Source organism: Trichechus manatus, unplaced genomic scaffold (genome assembly GCF_000243295.1).
Source record: "Trichechus manatus latirostris isolate Lorelei unplaced genomic scaffold, TriManLat1.0 scaffold00024, whole genome shotgun sequence".
NCBI lineage: Eukaryota > Metazoa > Chordata > Mammalia > Sirenia > Trichechidae > Trichechus > Trichechus manatus.
In genome coordinates this window covers 3,822-17,803 of record NW_004443960.1, presented here as the reverse complement: position 1 = coordinate 17,803, position 13,982 = coordinate 3,822, and the positions used below count along the sequence as shown (strand labels likewise).

The 13,982-nt window shown below is 57.4% G+C and overlaps 1 protein-coding gene across 1 annotated transcript; it reads left to right on the top strand.

Moving 5' to 3' along the window:
• Window positions 1–180: 180 nt before the first annotated feature.
• LOC101359535 (interleukin-9 receptor-like) lies at window positions 181–13,291 on the top strand. Its single transcript, XM_023728364.1, has 10 exons — window positions 181–2,741; window positions 2,910–3,257; window positions 5,887–5,988; window positions 6,174–6,342; window positions 6,475–6,608; window positions 6,747–6,892; window positions 7,345–7,543; window positions 7,933–8,038; window positions 9,346–9,430; window positions 10,276–13,291. Exons 2-10 carry the CDS (start codon window positions 3,104–3,106, stop codon window positions 10,771–10,773), a joined length of 1,593 nt encoding a protein of 530 aa, XP_023584132.1. The 5' UTR covers window positions 181–2,741; window positions 2,910–3,103; the 3' UTR covers window positions 10,774–13,291.
• The last annotated feature ends 691 nt before the right edge of the window (window positions 13,292–13,982 follow it).

The following is a 13,982-nucleotide window of genomic DNA, read 5'->3' as shown; positions in this document are numbered from 1 at the left end:
GTGCTTCAAGTCCTCTTCACTTTCATCAAGAAAGATTGCGTCATCTGTATAACGCAGGTTGTTTAATGAATCTTCCTCCAATCCTGATGCTGCGTTCTTCTTCATATAGTCTGGCCTCTCGAATTATTTGCTCGGCATACAGACTGAATAAGTATGGTGAAATGATAGGACTCTGACGCACACTTTTCCTGACTTTCAACCGTGGGCACCTGCCTCTTGGTCTGTGTATAGGTTCCTCAAGAGCACAATTAAGTGTTCTGGAATTCCCATTCTTTGCAGTGTTATCCAATAACAATGTAATCCACACTCCACTGCCTTAAAAATGTGACAAAGTCCGTTTACTCTTCTTGTTTTGGCATGATGAGTGTGCACTGGTAATAAAAGATGAAAAGTTGCAGTACGGCAGTACATGTGGCACTCGAACCACTGCTATTACTGTGAAGAGTGACTTGCAACCACTCAGCTCCACCAGAGTGCAAAAGCAGCCGTAGATGAGCCGATGAGCAATGCACAATGAGATTGGAATCTCATACCATTTTAACATGTCATGAGATTGTGTTTGACAAGTTTTTTTCTAACTGTTTTAAGAATATGAACCATTCTTAGGTCACAGGTTTGACATGGACAGGAGGCGGGTTGGATTTGGCTTGCAGGCTGTAGTTAGCTGACCCCTGGTGTGAGGGTTTGTGTAGTCACTATATGAGATGCTTACGACATGCCTGACTCAGTGTTTGTTGTGACTTGGCCTTTTTTTCATGGTGCTTGTTTTCTGTGGGCATTTGGTGGCTCCTGGTTATGCTTGAGGACCCCACCATCTGTGGGTGTTGTTTTACTACTTGTCTGCATTTCTGTGGGCAGAGGGGTGGCTGTCAGCAGGGGTGTGTCTCCAGTGTGTTTCCTGGCCCAGAGGTGCTGGCCTTCTTCCCTTGTGAGTATCCAGCTGTGCGCAGACTCCTAGTATTGCCAGCACACGTGCAGGTATGGGGACGGGCTGTACCCTGGGCTGTTCCACATTCAGGACCCTGACTCACTGCTGTCATTGTCTAGCCCCTTCCGGCTCTTTCCCATCGCCCACTTTTGCACAAGTCCTCCCCCGTGTGTGTCTTAGGCTGTGGTTTCCCCTGTCAAACCAATCAAACCTCAGTCACCTACCCTCTTTCAGGGATTCCTTATGGTTGACACTGCATTTTGTTTTCTTCACTGTTGTGATTTATTCCTTTTATTTCAGATACGTTTTTCACGTATACTTTTGGTTATTTCTTATAGTTTTATGTCTTTGTTGCAATTCCCTGTCTATTCATGATGAGCATATTTTCCTTCATATCTGTGCGCGTAGTTAGAGTATCTGCTTTAAAACCTTTGCTGTTTCCAACAACTGGACCTTGGGGTCAGCCTCCACTAATTGTTTTTCCTCTTCACGGTGGATCACGTAGTTCTGTTTCTTCACGTGTGTAATGATCTTGGATTTATCTAGGAAGTTGTGAATAATATACACTGTAGAGTATTGATTCGGTTATGTTCCTCTGGAGAGTATTGATTTTTTTTGTTTTAGCGGGCTCCAAACTCTGTGCTGCCAAGTTGAATGGCGGCGGAAACCAGTTTGGGTTGTTGAGCCTTAGCTGGGCTGCTTGCAGTTAGCCTGCACTTGTGTGGTTCAGAGTCAGCCAGAGATGGAGGTAGAGTTTTGCTGTAAGATTGGGGCTTTCCTCTCTGGCTCTTTATTTCCAGAGTTTCCTTCCTCACTGTCTAGCCTTTGAGGTCTCCACTTCTGGGCTCACGATGTGGGTCGTGTCCTCTGCTGGTCTTAGGTTAGCGAGTTCCTTTCCTTCAGCGAGGTGTGAGGGGCCCTGATGGAAGGAAGCTAGTTGTGACTCCAGTGAGTAGAAAAGTATGTTCTTGTGACAGCTGAGATGGGGCCGCGCTGGCTACAATTTGAAGATTAGAAAACCAGGATGCGTCCCTGGTCATGGCTTCGGTGTTTCATGGGCTTGAGCTTTTGATTCCATCCCTTTCCACGTGTCCTGGAATTCTCAGATTCCAGAGAGCTGTAGATCTGGGGTATCCAAACCTTGCCCAGTATGTTGGGATGCACAGTACAGGCACACACATTCGTATACCCATAAAAACATAATGCCCTCATCCGTGCACACACAAACATGCACGCATGTACGCGTGCACACACACACAGGCACACACATGCAAACATATTTCTACACACATCATGCATGTATACCCACATGTGCACATGTCTCCAACTTCCTGGTACGCTTACACACGCACACAGATACACTCACACACACTGAAATGTGACCTTATTTAGTACCACGAAGAGCATAAGCCAATAGCTATCTGAAAAGGTGCTTATCTTCATCAATCATCAAGGAAGTGCAGATTAAAACAGCACTGAAGCGCCTTCACCCGGCAGATCGGCAGCGATTGACAAGGCTGCGGCGGGTTCTGTTGGTTGCAGACCTTCTTACGCTGTGGCCGGGGTTAGCAGTGGGACATCTTTGGAGGGTACTTCGGCAGTATGGATTGATGTCTTAAACAAGTTTTAAACCTGCTAACCCTTGGAGCACACGATCCACCTCTAGCCGTTTTTCCTGTGGAAGTTCTCTTGGTGATGAAAGATTTGTGCCCAGAATTGCTCACTCCCTTCCTGTAAAATAGCAGACAGTCCATCAGCGGGGGGTGATCAGTCCTGCTGCAGAGCCGCTGACAGCGGGTGCTGGCCTGGAAAGGTGTGGGGAGGAGGGGAAGGGGCGTGTGCCTCCCTGCTGGCAGGGGCTGGCCCTGGGAGGGATGCAAGAGGGCTCCCTTGTGCATCTCCGGTGTCACTTGTTTTCTTTAATGAGTCGCATTACTTTTGTGTTTAATACCTCCCACTCCTCCTCCTCCGCCCCACCCAGACTCCCTCAGGTTGCCTTACCTGGGGGAAGGAGAGCTTGCCCCTAGAAGGACGAGGCTAGCGGCTCTGCGCCTGGCCAGGCCTGCACCTGCTGGGCTACCTCAGGGCCGCGTCTGCTGGGAGGAGCAGCCCATCTGGCCCTAGCTCCCTGGTACGTGTGTGTGTGGTGGTGGCTGGCGGCGGCTTGTGGTTTCCATGTGGGCGGCATGTCCGCCTCTGAGCAGGCTCACGTCATTGCTGCTGCACTTGTCTCCAAGCCAGCGAGGGGCTTTGCTGCTCGCCAGGACGGCCGTACTGCACACCTCCAGCTCCGGGGGCACGATGGGATGGGGCAGGTGCTTCCAGGGAGGTGAGTGTCTCAGGTAGCCCAGAGTCGGAGAGGCCCCGTGGCTCACGTGGACGGGCATAGGCTGCTGCGGTCTCACCCCGGCATCTGAGACGTCTTCAGGTGCCCTCGCTTGGGCATCTCCAGAGGCGCGGACTCTGCTGCACTGACCGGGGAGTGGTCCGAGCGCGTGCTCCGGGCTGGAAAGGGGGCCGCTGAGTTTGTCAGAGTTTCATGCTTCCGCCATGGCCGAGATGACCCTTGAGATGAGGGTAGGTGGATGTTCCTGGGCCGCAGGCAAAGCCCTGGACTTCCTGGCCTTGGAGGGCTTTAGGGCGGGCGTGTGCTGTGGTGAGGAAGAGGCGGCAGGGGAGGGTGTGTGGCTGGAGCACCCCGCCCAGGTTCCTGGGGTCTGACGGGTCTTCCTCGAGGGACCCTCCTTCCGATGCAGCGCGTACCCTCCTACCCTTGGTCTCCACCGGGTGCCCTGAGGTCTCTGCAGTGCTGCCGTCTGTCTAGCCCTGCCCCTTCCCAGCTCAGCCTGGCTTCTCCTTCCTGAGGACACCCCTCACGCACACCCCGTTTCAAGGGCCCGTGAGTGGACACAGTCACATGGGAGGCTGGCTGAGCAGTGCCTGTCTGAGACCCTTCCTGGGGCTGGTCCTGGTGGCTGTGCAGGCCACACACCAATTCCGAGGCTGTGGGGGAGACGGGCTCCGAGAAGCGACCCAAGTGGCCACAGGGGGAGCAGGAGTACGGAGGAGGTGCTCTGGGGGGCAGCTGTGTCCAGAGGGGCAGACAGCGCCCCCCATCTTGCCCACAGCCGTCAGCGCACCTGGGGTTGTCTCAGGTGTCGTCAGGGTCCCTGGCCTCGTCCCGTGACTCTTCCCGGACGGGAGTGCGTAGGTGAGGGTGTCTGTGGCCAAGGGTCAGGGTGGCCCTGCCTTAGAAATGTCCCCTCCCGGTGCCTGCGGCTTCACCCCAGAGAAGGCGAAGTGTATACAACATCTGCAGTGTCTCCCGAGGGGAGTGCGGGCCCTGTGAGGGCACGCGGGCTCGTGTGGGAGCCGGAGGGACACGTGCCAGGAACAGAGGGGTCAGGTGCCTGGCACATCCTCAGTACTGCCTGGCCTCAGTCTCTTTGTCTGTAGGAGGGGTACACAGACAGTGGTCTGAGCACAGGTGAAACGGGCCATCCCCAGGATGCCTGTCTCTGTGTTCCTCCAGGCTGGTAGCTGGCCCCTGCTGGTGCCCCGGGAGTGTCCTGCCTACCTGTCAGGGTGGGCACGAGCTTAGAGCTGTGCTGCTCCTGGGGTGGCTAGTGGCTGCCTGACTCTGTACAGACACAGGGTCCCTCTGCGTGGGGCCTGGGGCAGCTCTCAGCAGGAGGTGATGCTGTTCTTGAGCTGCCCCATAGCCCTGTCTCACCTGGGTTTGCCCTCATGCACCTGAGAGCTGGCTGGGATGTCAGCACACTGCTCCAAGAGGGGACAGGTGAGCCTTGGGGACATTTCTAGGGAAGTATGAGGTCATCCTGCCAATCTGTCTTTGCAGAAGTCTGTCCTGTGGGCACATGGACAGGCTACCAGGGTGTGTGGCGGGCGGGGGGGGGGGGGTTGACATGGTGTCTGCTGCCTGGTAGAGTGTACGGCTCTGTGAGGATGTGTGGCTCTGTGCAGGCTCTGTGCTGGCTCCCTGAGACTTGTGTGCCGTGGTCTGTGTGCACACTGTTGCTTCTTAGCTTCCTTATCATGTATTGGACTTGCATAACCGGGCTGGCCGCCTTCCTGCTTTGGGGCTATCAGTGTGCCATCTGGAGCTGCAAATGGGGTGATAGGGTGTTGGCACCCTCCCCGGCACCTAGGCACTTCCTGACACCCAGCCCGGTTCCGGGGCTCGCCTTGGTGGCTCTCCTTCACGGGGTGGGGGCAGGGCAGGGCAGGACTGAGAAGGGGAGTTTAGGAAGGGCAGGTTTTTGCACGTACCCCCTGCTACGTTGCCCTCCATCTTCCTGTGCAGAACCCCAGGTTTGGTCTTTTTTGGAGGGAGACAGACAGGAGGGGGTTGTGGAGAGGTTGGCTGGACCTACCCGGCCCACAACGCTGTACCTCCCACGGCTGCTGTGAGAATTAACATGGAACACGCGTGTTACGCAGTCACCTCGGGATGTGGCACCAGGAGCTCAATGAATCGCACCCACGGTTGTTGTCAGCAATGACCAGCCCCTGTCCTGCCTCCTCTGCAGGGCAGGACCTGGGCCCAGACAGGAGCCTCCTCGGCCGACGCGGAGACTTGGCTGGTCCAGAGCCCAGGCCCACCCAGGAGTTCAGGGCCTGAGTGTTGTAGCCATGAGTCTGGGCAGGTCAAGTGATCATTCTGAGCTTCAGTTCCTTATCGGTGAAACAGGGACAGGGGTGACCCGCCTGCCTCCCGGGACATGGTCAGGGTGGAGTGGCAACCCCTTAGAACACTCTGCTGGAAGCTCATAGCGCCCCAGGGGAGCGTCTTATGGGAGAGCATGCTCACGGGAGAGGACCTTCCAGGGAGCACCTCACAGACCACGGGGAGCACCCTTTATAGGGGGCACCTCACAGGGAGGACCTCACGGGTAGCACCCTTCATAGGGGCACCTCATGGGTAGGATCTCTTGCAGGCTGGACCTCAGAGGGCGAGGCCCTGATTCAGGAAGTGGGCGCCTGGCTCCTGGTCTGCACCTGCGTCTGCTGGGGAGCCTTTCTCCCAGTGGGAGGAGGAGGTGAGGGCCGGGTGCTTGGATGGGTGGGGCTGCCATCTGTCAGGACTGTGGGGCTGCATTCTGCACCTCCTCTGTGTGGTCTGTCCTCAGGGGCTTTCCTTGGGACTGATGAGCCCAGTGCAAGGGGCGAGGGCCCATTGTCCCCAAGCCCTGCCCTTGGTGAATTCTCCCGGGGTCGTTCCCAGGGGATGGTCCCTTAGGGTGTCAGTTGCCAGCCCCACGCCTGTCAGTCACTGTCCCAGGGCCAGGACTAGGAACTGTCTCGTGCCTCAACAACAACATCCTCCGGATCGACTGCTACTTGTCAGCCCCAGCACTGGACCCGGGCACTGACCCCTGGCTGCTCCTCACCAGGTGAGGGAAAGGGCAGCCCCACCTGGGTGGGGGCAGGGGCAAGGGTGGGGTCCCCACGATAGTGGTGCTGACAGGTGTCCTTCCCAGTGAACATGCTCCAGGCAGCAAACACAGGTGTGTCTTTCGGGCCAGCGCCTGCTCTGTGGAGCTGCCACCCGAGGAGGTGCTGGTGCCCAGTGACAGCTTCACCATCACACTGCACCGCTTCATTGCTGGGCAGGAGCAGGTCAGCCTGGTGGACCCGCAGTACCTGCCCCGGAGACATGGTGAGCCGGGTGCCCTGGATGCTGGAGAGGCCCTACAGCCCATGCCCCCCAAAGGCCCAGCAGGTACCCCCAGTCCTGCCACACGAGACCTAGGACTAGTCCTGGGGCTGCAGCCTCACATGCTTCCCTCTGTTCCAGTCAAGCTGGACCCCCCCTCTGCCTTGCAGAGCAACGTCAGCTCTGACTACTGCATCCTGACCTGGAGCATCAGCCCTGCCTTGGAGCCCATGGCCGGGTTCCTTGCCTATGAGCTGGCCTTCAAGAGGCAGGAGGAGGCCTGGGAGGTAACGCTCAGCTGCTTCATCTGGCAGACAGCCCGCCCACACTGGGAGATGTCAACGTTGAGTGGGGAGGGATCTGGCCACGAGGACAAGAGGACCAGGGCCAGGAGTGTGTGCATGCGTGTCTGCCTGTGTGCATGTGTGTGTGACTGTGTGCATATGTGCATTTGTGTGCAGTGACGGGTGTGTACACATGGATGTGTCTGTCTGTGTGCCTGTATGTGCCTATATGTGCCCGTGAATGTGCGTGCGCGTGTGACCGTGCGTGTGTGTGTGTGTGCGCACATGGGTGTGTCTGTGCATGCATATCTGTGCGCATATGTGTGTGTGTGTGCATACGGATGTGCCTTTGTGCCTATGTGTGCCTGGGTGTGCATGCTTGTACATCCTCAAGGGCTGACCCCAGCTGGTCACCCCCAGCCCCCCAGCACCTGCTAACTGTCCCGGCCCCATAGCAGGCCCGGCACAAGGACCGCATTATCGGGGTGACCCGGCTCACCCTGGAAGCCATGGAGTTGGACCCCGGCTCAACCTACGAGGCCAGGCTGCGTGTAAAGATGGCGCAGGAGGATGATGTGACCAAGGAGGAACACTACGAGGGCCCGTGGAGCGAGTGGAGCCCGTCCGTGCGCTTCCCCGCTCCCCGGAGACCAGGTGGGGTGGCTCCCCTGTCAGCTCCCTGTCACCCTGGAACCCCCTTCCTGAGGCAGTCACCCCCCAGCTAACCACCATGAAACAACCCCCCTAAACCGCAGGGACTTCTGGGACCGAGTAACTATTATAAGAAGTGAGTGCGTTGGGGTGGGGTGGCCTGCATCCTTGTCTCTGGAAGCTGGACATGACCTTTTCCTTACGGGGAGGCTGGGCCAATCCCTGCAAACAGAAGGTGCTGGAATGCTCCGACCCTGATGACTGAATTGCAAGTGGGGAAACTGAGGCCAGTGGTACTTTAGCAGGCAGGAACCAAACTTCCCAGCTACCTGAACCCTGTTCCCTTGGCCCACTGCTGCGGCTGCTCACAGCCCTGGCCCTACTGCTCACAGACCCCCTGACCCCGCCTTGGGGGCGGCCAGACAGCACCCTCGTTGCTGTATCCGTCTTTCTCCTGCTGACCGGCCTGACCTACCTCCTGTTCAAGCTGTCGCCCAGGTGTGTGGCCAGGAGTGTGGTAGGTGTGGTGGGTGGGGGTACCACGGGCCAAACCCCTAAACCCCTGGACACTCTGCCCCACCTCCTGTCTACTCTGGTCTTTCATGGGGCCGAGCCAGGTGGGAGCCCTCAAGCTGCCAGAGGAGGAGGTGGCTGTAACCAGGGCCCCCGATGAGGGACCCCTCATGAGTCCATGGGAGGTACTCGGGGTCCCCAGCCAAGCCGCCTGCTTGCTCATCTCTGCTTGGTTTGCTCACTTGTTCACCTCTTCTGTGAGAACAGTTTTGGACACCTGGCGTGTGCCAGGCCCTGGGGGTGGGGGGTGGTCACGGGGAACAGGATACAGAGCCTCCTCTGGTGTCAGGTTATGGGGGGGCAGGGGCCAGGCAGGGAGGGGCTCCCAGAGGGGACTAGCTGGGTCAGAAGTACTGGGTGGTGAGTCAGGAGAGGGCCCGGCATGCGGGGGCAAGAGGAGGTCAGACAGCTGGGAAGAGAGAGCAGATGTGTGGGGAGAGGGGTCCCGGGCCTAGCCAGACAGTGGAGCCAGGGAGGCTGCGGGGTGGGAGGCTGTGGTTGGGATACAGGGACAAGGGGGGCCCTGTGTGGATGCTGACGTGGGCGAAGGGGGACGAGGGGGCCCTGCGTGGAGGCTGGCATGGGCGTAAGGGGGACAGGGGCGCCCTGCGTGGATGCTGGCACGGGCGTAAGCGTGGGCGTAAGGGGGACGGGGGTGCCCTGCGTGGATGCTGGCACGGGCGTAAGCGTGGGCGTAAGGGGGACGGGGGGGCCTGTCTGGAGGCTGGTGTGGGTGTAAGGGAGATGAGGGGCCCTGTATGGAGGCTGGTGTGGGTGTCCGGTGGGAGGCGAATCGGCTTGAGCGGGCAAGGGAAGCGGAGGGAATGGAGGGTCTTGGGAAGAGAGATCTGTGGGACCTGAGGGTTGGTGAGGAGGGAACTGCAGGAGCCAGGGGCGCAGTGGGTGAGGTTGGATTTGGATGTGTTAGGTGGGAGCCCCCATCCAGGTAGGGCAGGGAGCTGGGAGCCATCTGCAATGGAGGCTGCGGCGGTCACTTCTGCCTGAGGTGCTATCACAGCCACACTGTAAACCAGGTCTGTGGGGTTGTCAGCCAGTGACCCCACTGTGGACACAGCGAGAGGACAGAACTTGGCAGTGCCAGGGACAGTGCTCAAGTGGCAGAAGCCAGGAGGTTGTGGGAAGGAGCTGAGTCCTGCAGGGCTGCCCGCATCTGGAGTTGGGCCGCAAGGAGCCCTGGCTCCCAGGGCTGTGACTGTCCTCTCCTGGCACAGGGTGAAGAGGGCCTTCCACCAGCACGTGCCCTCTCCAGCTGCGTTCTTCCAGCCCCTCTACGAGGTGCACCATGGGAATTTCCAGGTGCGTGCACAGCTGGCCCTGAGGTCCCGCAGCCCAGGATGTGGTCTCTGGTCGTCTGTTGGTGCCTTGAGCTTTTTTTGTATATCTGGCGGGTTGAAATGTACGCAGTGTCTCAGATGTGCAAAGAATTAGCTTTTCTGTATTTCCTATTTGTTTCTGTTCTGGTATTTCCGATCCCATCCTGTGCTCCCTTTGCTTTGGCTCAAGACATCCCCTTGGGATAGTGGTCAGTTCAGTGTTCCCTCCTGTGTGGGCCTCCACCCTCCTCCCCGAGGTGTCTGTGTCCTGCAGCCATGGGGAGGGTGTCGGGGGCTGTGCTGCCCTCATGGTGGCTGCTGTGTGGTCCCCCGACCCCTGGATGTGAGCGGCACCACTGCCCTGTCTGGACTCTGCACCCCCTTCCTGGCGCCCTCTTGGGACACTTGGAAGCACATCGGACACTCTGGGGTCTGGCTCCAGGGTCGCTGTCCAGGGAACACCAGGAACGGGGTTCTGTGGGGGCCAAGACAGCTCCTCACAGGTGCTCCTGTCTTCTGCGTGGATGTGTACATGGGTCCGGTGGGGGTGACCTGCCTCTCACTGCTGAAAGGTTCAGGGTTCTCTACCCTCCATACCTGTCGCCCTCTGTACCTTGGTTCATGTCATGGGGAGCACAGGCCCGGTGTGGGGTGAACATGAGGGGCTGAAGGGACTCGGGGTCCTGGGCAGAGGTGGGGCTGACACATGGTGGGTAGCTGCTCAGCTTTGAGGTGGCGCCAGGGGGGCTCCCTGGAGGAGGAAGAGCCACTGGTCCCAGGGTGAGTCCCCATCCAGGTCTGACCCTCTCCCGCTGTGCTCTGTTCCAGACCTGGATGGGGGCTCACCGAATGGGCCTGCAGCTGAGCCAAGAGGGCGTCGGCACCCAACTGGGAGGCTCAGGGCCCAGCTGCCGAGAGGCTGTGGCTCTGCTCACCTGCAGCCCGGTGTGGTCCTGGCCGCCTGCCCACTTGGAGGAAGAGGAGGACCTGTCTGCCCTGGGCTCAGAGGATGTGCTGCCAGCAGGGGGCCTGGAGTTGGGGGGGCAGCTGCCTGCCTACCTGCCACAGGAGGACTGGGCTCTTGTGCCCCCCATCAGGCCAGTCCCCCCAGACTCAGAGAGCTGCAGCAGCGACTACTGTGCCCTGGGCTACTACGGGGGGTGCCACCCCTTGGCCCCCCCAGGAAACATGCAGAGCCTTGTGCCCACCCCCGCCTTAGCCTCTGGCCTTTCTTGGGACCCGGAGGACCCAGACCCCCAGCATGGGGGCTCTTATGTGGGAGTTGGTCACAGTCAGAACCAGGACCCCTGTGAAAGGGCTGCATGAGCACCTCCTGCCCTCAGCAGACGGTGGGCCTGGCCCTCGCCTTAGGGGCACCTGGACTCCCATCTAGACAGAAACAGCTCCTCACACCCCTCCTCTCACACCTGTAGAAGGGACCTCTGCAGCTCTTGCAAATGCCTGGTGTCCCCTCATCCATTTTGACTGTGGTCCCACAGCCTGTCATGCCCCCACCCCTTGAAGGGTCAGTGATTGTAGGTGAGATGTCCTGACCAGGTGATGCCTCATCTCTTGAGCCTTCTTGAGATTAAAGGACATGGTGGCTGCCCCAGATTGCCGATGGCTGGAGGGAGGGGGCCTGCAAGAGGTGTGCAGTTGAAGGGGTCCCGAAAGGCATACAGGATGGAGGGGTCCTAGAGGGGGTACGTGGGGAGGGGGCTCAGAGGAGGTGTGCGGGGGTGAGGTCTTTGGGCCCCAGGGAACAGCAGGGCAGATGCTCAGTGACTGGTTTCAGGAGGACCCCCTCTGACACCTCCTTGTCCTCATCCCTCCCTGGCCCCACAAGGCTGAGTCATGGCCAGAGTGCCTAGGCCCAGCAGCAGGTAGAGAGAGGTGGATGGGGCAGTGGGGGCCCAGCCTCTGGAGGCACGTGGTCCCTCCCCAGCAGACAGGCAGAAGAGCTCTTCACTGGTTGTTGCAGTGGATTGCGGGCAGCTCAGGAGGGCCTGGCTGCTGGGCTGTGGGCTGGTGTCTGGTCATCCTCCCAGTGAGGTGCTAGGGATGGGAGAGCCGAAGGTTTGAAGTCAAATGGGACTGATGTCCATCTCCCCCGAGCTCTCCCGGGTGCTCCCATGTCCCTGTGGCCCTGCAGAGAGGAGCACTTGGCAGCCCCTTCTTCCTGGGGGGCAGCGTGCCTGTGCCTGTGTAGCCCTTCGGTTTAGTAGGGTGGGCCAGTCCCCCAGAAGGTATCTGTAGCATCCAGAGGCAGCGAGGGGTGTGGGCGGAAGTGAGGTGCAGGCTTCCTCTGCTCTGACCGAATCTGAAAGTCCTATCGAAAATCCACTTCCTGGAGCCCACGGGGACTCCCCAGGCTGGTGTATTTAGAACAGCACCTCTGTGGCTACCTGCACATCAGACATGTGATGGCCACAGCGGGGACGCATCTCTCGTGTGGTGGGGACGCACATTCATCTGACCACAAACGCCCCGCTGAGTGCCCCCTGGAGTGCAGCCGCCTGGAGCCCTAGGCCCCCACTTGGAGAGGGTGTGTGGAGGCTGGGCCCTTGGCACCCTGAGCCTCACCCCTCAACTGCTCAAGGGTGGTGGTACTTCGCAGGGTTCGCTGTGAGAGTCACCTGAGCAGGTGGCACTCAGAAAACCCTAGATTAGACCCTGATTGAGCCGGGGCGACCCTCGGAAGCCTTTGCAGAGACAGGATTACAGCAGAACAAGGTTCAAGGGACCTCTAAGCTCCATGAGTTCCCTGAGAGGCGGGGCCTGGGACCAGGGTTATGAAATGGCTCTTGGTTGAGGAACGAAGACTGGCTGTGTGTCCAGACTGGCTTGACTGTGGAGGGCCTTGAACGCCAGGCTGAGGGAAGAGGACTCACTGCTGAGGGCGTGCTAGGGCCGGGTTCGTCTTGTTTTTCCTCCTTTTTTTTTCTTGGTTGAGGTAAAAGTCACATAACTGACAGTTTGAAGAGTACAAGGCAGTGGCATTTTAGTACATTCATGGTGTTGTGCAACCTCCACCTCCCTCTACCTCCAGAACCTTATATTCACCTCCGGAAGGAAATCCTGTAACTCCTCATTTCTCCCTGTCCCGAGCTCCTGGCAACCCCTAATGTCTTTTTTGCCTCTATGGATGCATCTATTCTGGACATTTTATATAAATGGAGTCATATAATACGTGGTCTTTTATATCTGCCTTTGCTCACTTAGCATAATGTTTTCGAAGTTCGTTCGTGTCGTAGGATCTCTCGGAACTTCATTTCTCTTTACGGCTGAATAACATTCCATTGTATGGATAGACTGCAATTGGTTTACCTGCTCAGCAGGTGTCAGATTTGGGGTCTGGTTCAGCTTAATGGTTAGGTCTCAGGGTTCATGTTGAGTTTGGGGTTTGGGTTTGCTTCGGGTTTGGGATAGAGTTAGGTTTTTGACTCAGATTTGAGTTCGGGTTCAGGGTTTGGGTTCAGGCTTGGATTTGGGTTAGGATTAGAGTCGGCGTCAGCCTTGATTACTGCACCGAACTGTTGAGCCAGGCTCTGAGATTGCCAAGAAAGACACAACTTACAGAGAGCAAGTTCAGCTTCAGTAGTGGGCATTGGTCCCGCATGGCCAACAGGTCATTCCCACAGCTGACGCGTGGCTGGTGGTCTGCATGCACCCCTCTTTTGTGCTGCAGTTGAAGGACTTGTGCCCTGCTTGCTGGGAACAGGCAGAGAAATGAGGTTGGTCAGGTCCCATATAACTCACACACTTAACAGTAAGCAGAACAAGGAAAGTTTACTGTGTACCCAAAACAGTGAGGGAATTTCCCCAATAAGGAAGAAGAAGAAACTGGGACAGGCTTATGACAAGGTGGTCCAGGTGGGAGTGGAGGGCCATGTGATAGACCGCTTCACCACTTCCCCAACAGTCAGTGTTGTGGATTGGGTTGTGTCCTCCAAAAATATGTACTGAAGTCCTGGCCCTGTACTTGTGTATGTTATCCTGTTTGGGAATAGAGGTTTTCTTTTGTCATGTTAATGAGGCCATACAAGTGTAGGGTGGTTCCTAAGCCTAATCACTTCTGAGTTATAAAAAGAGCAGAATAAACCAGAGACACACACAGAGGGAAGACAGATGCCATGTGAGGATTGTCTACAAGCAAATAAACGCCAAGGATTGCCAGATGTTGTTGTCAGGTGCTGTCAAGTCGATTTTGACTCACGGTGACCCTGTGCAAAACAGAACAAAACACTGCCCCGTCCTGCCATGCTCACAATTGTTATGCTTGAGCCCGTTGTTGCAGCCACTGTGTCAGCCCATTTCGTTGAGGGGCGTCTTCTTTTTCGCTGACCCTCTACCAAGCATGATGTCCTTCTCCAGGGACTGATCACTCTTGATAACATGTCCAAAGTATGTGAGACATAGTCTTGCCATCTTTGCTTCCAAGGAGCATTCTGGTTGTACTTCTTCCAAGACAGATTTGTTCGTTCTTCTGGCAGTCCATGGTATATTCAATATTCTTCACTAACACCATAGTTCAA